We start from the raw sequence: 8945 nt of genomic DNA, 5'->3' as shown, positions 1-8945 counted from the left end.
TGTTCTTAACCTGAAGCACCACTTTAGCTAATGGGGCCTCCCGCTGCCGCTGCGCCGCCGGAGCACAATTTCTGTTCTCATCCTGAAGCAAAGTTCTTAACCCGATGTACTATTTCTGGGTTAGCGGAGTCTGTAACCTGAAGTGTCTGTAACCTGAGGTATCACTGTATTTTTAAATAGGAAAAAATGTATTTACTGGTTTGTGAAACTGACCCAAAGGATTGTAACAACAACAGAAAGAACTGGGCAAGGAGGAGGAGCTGCTCAAACAATGGAACCTGGCGAGCAGAACTTTGGGCAACAGGTTTCTGTTTCCAAATCCCATTGTACAAAAATGGTGCTCAACATAAAGGAATGAAAATTTCTCTACTTAGAACTTGGTGCTGAATATAAGAGTTCCCAACACTTCACTGGGAACCATGTTCACAGAGAACTGGGAAATCAGCACTCTTAGCCTTAAGAGCATTACTTACTTGGGAAGTAAGAGTGACTCTTCAGTCTTTCAAAGAGGGAATCAGCCTTACTGACAGTACAGTACTGATCATTTGTTGGGCAGTTAGGAATGTGTGTGTTATGTGCACACACCAGCAAGCAGGCAGGCTGTTACATAAACCTAATTATCACAATCGTACTTTCAGACACAACAGATTCACATTTACAAGAAGCCAACATCCAAATTAAAAGCAAAAAAATAATCAAGCAGCAAAAGGAAACACTCAAATTGCATTTATATATGATCAAGGAGCAGGAACATAAAGTACAAAATTTACATAAATGAAGTAAAACCTTAAATTTTGTTCAAGATAACGGCCTGTCTCACACACAACGCTAAACCATGTGGGAAAAAAGAAGGAGTCCAAGTACAGTGGAACCTCAGGTTGCGAACGTGATCCATGCGGGAGGCACGTTCGCACCCCGCAGCGTTCACAACCTGCAGCGCCGCATCTGTGTGTGATGTGATTGAGCGCTTCTGCACACGCACAAAGTGCGATTTAGCGGTTCTGCACGAGCTCCGAAACCCAGAAGTAACCTGTTCCGGTACTTCTGGGTTTGGCGCGTCTGTAACCTGAAAACGCATAACCCACTGCATTCGCAACCCGAAGTATGACTAAAGCCTTGGGTTTAAGCACTCATTCTTCCCTTCTCGTCCTATGGGGCTGAAAGAAGGAATATATGCTAGCATGTCGTTTCCATTAACCCAGACTTCTTGTTAATAGCAAATGAAAAACTTGTTTAAAATGCTGGTTAGTTAAACAAGCCAGCTTCATAATGGTTTGAAGATGGCTTGTTTCAAAAACTTATTATAGTTTTAATCCACAGTCTCTGATTCTGAATGGCAAACCCAGATTAGCTGGAAACCAAAGTCCTCTCAGCTGCATGAGGGTAGGGGAGGGGAGCACAGAAAGCCAAGGCTTTGCTCAATCTTGTTCCAGCTTGTGCAAATAGCAGTAAACCATGGTTTAGCATTATGTGCCAGTCAGCCCAGTAATAAAATTTCACAAGATTTAAAAATTCATTTCACAGCAGAATGTTTATACAGTTATGGCAATAAATAAATATAAAAAACCACTGAACTAAAACCTTGCAAATAAAGTCCCCCTAAGCATTCCAATTCATAACTTTGTCATAATCTTGAATTCTCTGTTTTATGTGAGAAAGCTTTTTCTTTAGATATTCACAACGTTCTTTTTTCTCAAGAAATGTGGGATCCTGCAATACAGAGAATAAACAGATCAGTAATTTATTTTGTGGAAACCTGCAGAGGTAGGTGGGTCAAGTCACAAAGGGTAATTTCAATAAATCTCATGAAGTGTTATTTTGTTTTGCTGGGTTTCTTTTATATTTTGTCAGCAAACCTTAACATTTGAGATCGGGAAGTAATACATTTAAATGTATACATGCAATGAATTTTATTTTATTTTTAAATCCAATGCCAGAATAAAAAAAAAACTTAAATCTAGGGCAAGTTCTCTGGAAACTAGGGCAAGTGAATGGAAACTAGTATTTGAATGGAAACCCACTTATGACTTTCAGCCTTATTAATGGAACTGCCTGCTAGAATTGAGTGATACCCCCTCTTTTTCTGATGCCCCTTCCTCAAATTCTCTCTCAAAATCCACCTTTTATGTGAAGAATTTTAAGCAAAGTCCTCATCTCCAACCCAAACAAAGCTGAAGTATGTGCACCTAGGACACATGTTCTTCCTGTTGGCCCTCCCCTTCATTCTTATTCCCTACCTCTCTGCCCTTTGCCTTCCTTGTGCCAAAAATTACTATGTAAAACAACTCAGGGCAGGGGTATTTTTGTTACTGCTCTGTTAAAACATTATGCACATTAACAATCAGTAATTACATAAATAAGTAGATATGAGAACTCACATTCTTTTTCTTTCTATACTGTTGCAAAACATTTGCAATTCTGTCATGTTCCTGTAGAGGGGGGGGAAACAGCATTTCAAAATATCATGTCTATTATATCCACAAATAACATATTAATTTTCTTCTGTCCTAATATTTTTTTAATGTAACCATAAATACCATTCCGAGAGGTCATCTGCTTTGCTAGTTTGAAACTGCAGGAGCTGAACAACAGCAAAACCCTATAACAACTAAGCTATATTAATCCTGAATATTGCTACTTCAGTTCAAAAATTGGTGGTCTTTCTGGTTTTGAAGGGAATGGGACAAAAGGGAGCATGTGGTGGTTACTAGTAATCTACTGTATTTTTCACCCCATAGGGCGCATCTAGGTTTTTTTTTTGGGGGGGGAATAAAGGGGAAAAAATATCCCCCCCAAGCATGGGGCGGGGGAAGCCCGAGCTTCCCCCGACCCCAGCCCCCAGAACAGGCTGCTGTCCGCAGGGATGCAGGCAGCTCTCCTGTGCAGAGCTGCGCGAAGCCCGAAGCCTGGGGCGCGCTGAGCTCAGTGCACCCCAGGCTTCGGGATGCAGGCAGCTCTCCGCAAGCCGTGGGAGCCCAGCGGGAACTCCTGCGGGCTCCCAAGGCTTGCGGATAGCTTCCTGAAGCCTGGAGAGCGAGAGGGGTCGGTGCGCACCGACCCCTCTCGCTCTCCAGGCTTCAGCGAAAGCCTACATTCACCCCATAGGACGCACACACATTCCCCCTTCATTTTTGGAGGGGGGAAAGTGTGTCCTAATAATAATTTCACAGCTAGATGACTGACAGTAAACTACCAAGTGCTTTTCGCTGCTATCTCAAGCAACAATTTTCTGCAGCAACCAAACTAAAATGTCTTTGGCTTGCTAAATGTAAAGGATTGTGGTGATCCAATGTCTAGGTTGCCATGTGACTCCAGCCAAAACTGCTTATAAATGCAATTTTTAAATCCATGCTCAATTAAGTACTTACAAGAGTGTTTCCAGGCTGCTGAGGAAGCTTCTGCATCAACGCATCTAGCTCATCAAATTTCTTTAAGACTGCATGAACCTCAGCAGAAAGCTCTTTATATTCAGAAAACTGATCATTAAACACAGCTTTATATCGGTCTCTTTCCTCATCTGAACGAATTGCTGGGTATTTCCTGTAAGAAACTATAATTAGTCCTACAGGATCAACCATCTATGTAAGCTTCAAATGTATGCATTATGGATTTTTGAAAAGACAAAAAAACCTTGTAAAAGTGTATTGCCACATGAAAATTGTGACTCAAATTAGAAAAGACTACAACAATCTTAGATTACCTCCCACCCTCTGTAGAGGACAACTTGGTTTATTTAGTCAAATCACCTGGACTGTTTCCCAAACAATTTCATTGGTTATGACCTGGATGGCAGGCTAATTGCAGACTCTGCTTTAGAATAGAGGTTTGGGCTTGGCAATATGTCAACAATAAAATTGTTATTGGCACTTGATACTAAGTGATTCAAACTCAAAAGTTCAAAGAGAACATTTTTTTAATTAACAGAAATCAATATGGGAAGTCTCCTTTGCATGATGTAATTTGAAATGCTTTATAGCTAAAAACTATGCACTCAAAATCAATATCTGCAAGAACAGAATGGAACCACTGCTGTACAAGGCATTGATTTCCGGATACAGTTCTAATATGAAAATATAATTAGGTGGTTAAAAGTCAGCAATAATATAGAAACAAACCTTTTTCCACCAAACACAAAGTCACCTAATTTAAGCCATCTAATTTGGTTAAACCAAAAAGCCCCTCATTATTCATGGTTTCCTGTTTCATCCAAACTGAAAAATGATGATTACTGGCTTCAGAACAAACCATGTTATCACACCAACTTCAAACCAATGTTTAATATCCTGACTTGTTCCAAAGCAAGTAAATGTAATTCCCTAGTTTGGATGAAATGAGAAATTATGACTAGCTGAAGACTCCCTGGTTTGTTTGCTAACGCTGTGAAAGCAGGAGCAGAAGGCTCACATCTCAATTCATTCATATATTATTAAGCCAAGATGTGATCATCTGTAGTCGGTCATTGGGATTTATCACTCCAAGAGAAAGCTTCAAAAGGAAGGTTGCAGAGAGACTCACGCTAAGTAGTCTGGCATCACTATAGGTTTAGGAATATGTCCTGCAGGTATATGGCCATTGAGTAGTTCAGGTTTCAGTTCCACAGACTTGAAGTTCTTTGCGTTTGTTGCTACTTTGGGACTGCCATCTTCATACTATGTAAAATGGATATTAACAGTCAATAACAGTCAGTAAATCCACTTTAAACAGCACTAATTTAGCATGGAGAAGAGTGATCAGAAATAAGACTGCAATTCTATCACATACACCTCACCCCCATGTTGACAGGAGAGGATTATGATAGTTGCCTCTCTGGTGGCCCCTGTTGTCAAGTGTGTCTCAACCTTTACCTATTTTATCCGAATTCTTGTTGAAACTAAAGTAGTTCAGGCCCTGAAAGTACTCAGTATTTGAATATAGAAAAAAAAGTGTTGTTCTTACCATCCTTTTTGGGGCAAAAGATTGCGTCGTTATCATCTAATAAAAAACCAAAAACATCATCATTAAGTGTGCAAATGTAGACAATAAAAGCCTTAACACGCAGACATCTGGGGCGGAAAAAAAAGGCAAAAAGAGATTGCGCTTCTCCCTAAATCCAACCAGTGGAAAGAGCTGCATACTGTTTCTATCCTTCCTTGGAACCTCACTGGTAGTGTCTGCTGATATAGTTCCTCTTCATCTTTCTTTGAAAATGTCCCAGCTATTCTGGATTTTCAGGAAAAATGAAGGAGAAGCAGCTCTGTCCTGCTCTTCTTTCCCCTTCTGACAGAATTAGGGAAGGGGAAAGGACCAAAAGATTCCCCTGTCTGTTTTTGGTGCTAGGCCACCTGGAAGCAGCAATGGTATATTTTGACTCTCCTTTGAAAGTAGGAAGCAGAGAAACTTGGGAGGAGGAGGTGCTCTCAGATCCTGGAATGTTGCAAGGCAGCAAAGTTTAATCTCTGGTCAAAAGCACCGATATATGTCCCCACAAGACAATGTAGTATCAGTGTAGTTAACACTGCTGAAGGTATGCTAACAAGTATTGTTTTTGATTAGGTACATTCACAAGCAAACTCCACCTATTATACTGACATTATGTGGTCACATACACAGAACCTCAACAAAGTATATATTACTTGAACTCAATTCTGTTTAGGTGAAATTCTTCATAGACTCACAGAATTGTAGAGTTGGGAGAGTCATCTAGTCCAGTGTTTCCCAACCTTGTGCCTCCAGCTGTTTTTGGACTACAATTCCCATCATCCCTTGCCACTGGTCTTGCTAGTCAGGGATGATGGGAGTTGTAGTTCAAAAACAGCTGGAGGCACAAGGTTGGGAAACACTGATCTAGTCCAACCCCCTGCAATGCTGGAATCTTGTTGCCTGTGGGGCTTAAACCTACAACCCTGAGATTAAGGGTCTCATGTTCTACCAAGTGAGGCTCATCCTTGCATGAACAATGTTCATTTCAGAATTATATGCAAAAAGTTGCACATAGTTAATATTAAGATAATCTATAAAAATTCAAAGGCCTCAAATCAGGTCCTTAGATTAGTGATGTAACTGTTACAGAAGCAAGTACAACAGTAAGGAGACATAACATCTACATAGTGGGCTGGTTCAGATGTATTTATCTTAGCTGATTAAGCCAAATTCTGCACAAGCCTTGTGCCTGGGTGCTGTTTCATGTTGCCTTCCTTCCTCCTTTTTTTGGCATGCCATAATTCAACAATCAATTCAGCTTGTTTTTATTATTGCTTGTAAGCCGCTCTGAGCCTGGCCTTGGCTGGGGAGGGTGGGGTATAAATAAAAATTATTATTATTATTATTATTAACAATCCCTGGATTAGTGAAATATGGTTTCCTTTGCTTTCCAATAGTTACTGAGATTAGAAGCAGGCAGTTTATTTCAGTCCTGGTTATCGAAGTTTCCTCCTTGTACTGCAATGGGGTTTTTTTTGGTTAATAATTGTTTACTTACACAAAGGAGGGATGGGGTAGCAAGGGGACAAAAGACACAAGCACATGGTTTTAGGACACCTTGGCTTTAGTAAATTGAGATTTATGTGTCTGATCCAGGCCAGTGAATAAATGACAGTAACTATTTTACAAACTAAATGTATGGTAGGAACAACTGTTTTCTACAGAACTTACCTCTTGTTGCATAAGCTCTCGCTGTTTCCGTGCACTTTCATGCCTCCATAGTTTTAGGCAAACGATTGCGCCAACAAGATAGATTATCATTGTTACAAACAAGAAGATAATTGCAGCTGTCTGCCCCCCTTCTATACGGCAAAACATTGCGTTCATTGGCGTATTAAATAATGGGTAGTAGCAAAGTCCTCCTCTGTTAGCATCGTTCACATAGACTATCGCAGCTGACATATACAAAATAAACAAGGCAACATTAATTCCAAACTCGGTTAAAGGCCACCAGTGGGAATCTAGAAGAATTGTCCTGTAATACATGGACATACCAAGTACTAGAATTATAACAGTCACTATCCAAACAAGTGCTGCAAGAACAAGAACGAAAGGGGTTTTAGGCCCACTGTAGTAATAGCCTCCATACATGCTGCTTCCCCCTCCATATCCATACATGCTGCTTGCCCCATGTGGCTGAGAGTAGCCATACAAGTTGTACCACTCATTGTCCTTGTGAATGTAAGCTGTAACACAGGCAAACACAGCTGCACCCAACAGCAGTTCGGCAACTCCCAGGATCCTGAGCAAGCCGGCCCAAGATTTCATGTAAGAGTATCTCAAATTAAAGGCTTCTACTTTCTCACTGTATGCTAGAACAGTTTGTGTGTGCCTGTCTAGGGAGCCATAGGGATCTTGTGGAAGCATAGCTTCAGCTTCTTTCCGTGAATTGTAGGTTCCCCCCGATCCTCCATAAGGATCCTGGTATGAGCTTGGAACTGAAGTATTGCCTGGCTTCACCGGAGTAAGTGTTGGAGATGATGGTGGAGAGCATTTAGCTCCACCAGAAATCGCAGCTACTGGCTTATTCCATTCAGGGCCGTCTCTTTTCCCTTTGAAGAAGTTTTTCCACGAGTCTGGAATGAATTTTCTCACTGGTTTAAGATCAGAGGCTCCAGCAGTTTCTTCGCTGTCACTTGGATAAAATTCAGGGCCAAAGGGTGGCTGTAGTGGAAGAGGTGGTGGCAAGGGATCTGTGTTAAGTATGTGTCCAGCATCTTGAAAATCCCTTTCAGCATCTTCTTCTGAAGAATAATCCACATTCACTTCATCATAATGGACTGACCGACTGTGTTGTCCTGGTCTGCGCTCTGACGATGCATTCCTTGAAGACATTTGTGGTCCTTTCCCCTGTTTCAGAAATCAAAAGAGTGAAAAGATTCCCTTTCATTTCCTGGTTTCACATATACTGTGCTTGACAAAAGAAAAAGCAAACTGAATTCCTGCTTTGAGAGTCTGCAAAAAAAAACAACCAACATCTTCTAAAGTCCTTAAATCTTCTAAAGAAAACAGCTGATATATTTCTCTTCTTCTATCATTATAATTTAAAAAAAACAAAAACAAACCAAGCCTTTTAATCAGTTTTTGACTGGACTTCTAAACCAAAACGAAGGCATGTGAATCTATTAACAGAGTACCTTTCACTACATGAAGAATGCTAGCACTATACACAGGATTAAGAGTTAAGGCTTCCCGAGCAGAGGGCAAAACGTTAACTATACTCACAGTTCCACCATCTTACAGAAAATCATAAATATGTGTGCACAGGAAGCAGGAGTCTCGCACATAACGGGTATCAGCGTCAAGCCACCTAAGAAAACAATGGCTAGCTAGTCGGTTACACCATTACCCCACCCTTTTCCCTTGTTTTCCCTATACACAAGGAGGGAGGCCCAGCTTCGCCAGAAACTTTGCTGCGTGCAGTCAAGAGAAAACTACGCCCCGCGTCTCCCACCTACATTTATGAGGGTCGCCGCCTTCAAGCTGCGCTTCCGCAATTCCAGCTCGGCGCCCACTTACCTGGGAGGAAGTCTCAGTGGCTTCACAAGGGGACTTCTTTCTGAGCAGCCAGATATTGGAGCACACTGGACGCCTCTCAGAAATGGGAACTCCCGGACTCCTCAAGTCCCGCTTTTCGCCCGGGCACTTTTCTCCCAAGGCTCAACCAACGACCACAGCACCTTCCTGCCGCCGCCTCACTCGCAACCACACCTCGCGGGCGCCCTGCGCTCCCACTACCACCGCCAGCGGAACCAAGAAGGCGCCTTTTTCTTTCTGGCGCAGCGCAGCCTCACCGCGCTCAGCCTTTCTCTACGCAGCTTTCCTGCCCCAGGAGAGACTTGCAAGCTGGCTTCAGGCGGGGAAGGAATGCGCAAAAATCCCGGGAAGGACGAGGTTCCTTCTTCCGCCTTCCCGGCGAGGTTTCTTTCCCTCAGCGGCTCTGCCAAAGAGAACCGTCCCCTCCCGCGCGTCATGCGCTCATGTCC

The 8945-nt window shown here is 42.1% G+C and overlaps 1 protein-coding gene across 1 annotated transcript; it reads right to left on the bottom strand.

The window, feature by feature from the left end:
* Window positions 1-711: 711 nt before the first annotated feature.
* MARVELD2 (MARVEL domain containing 2) lies at window positions 712-8934 on the bottom strand. The gene is made up of 7 exons (XM_079995595.1): window positions 8479-8934; window positions 6631-7809; window positions 4936-4971; window positions 4516-4649; window positions 3369-3540; window positions 2379-2429; window positions 712-1710 (listed from the first exon to the last, which is right to left on the bottom strand). The coding sequence occupies exons 2-7, from the start codon at window positions 7792-7794 to the stop codon at window positions 1600-1602; spliced, it is 1668 nt and encodes a 555-aa protein (XP_079851721.1). The 5' UTR covers window positions 7795-7809; window positions 8479-8934; the 3' UTR covers window positions 712-1599.
* Between the last annotated feature and the right edge of the window lie 11 nt (window positions 8935-8945).

The sequence above is a fragment of the Podarcis cretensis genome, assembly GCF_951804945.1.
Source record: "Podarcis cretensis genome assembly, chromosome: 11".
Classification (NCBI taxonomy): domain Eukaryota; kingdom Metazoa; phylum Chordata; class Lepidosauria; order Squamata; family Lacertidae; genus Podarcis; species Podarcis cretensis.
This window is presented reverse-complemented; position numbering and strand designations above follow the sequence as displayed.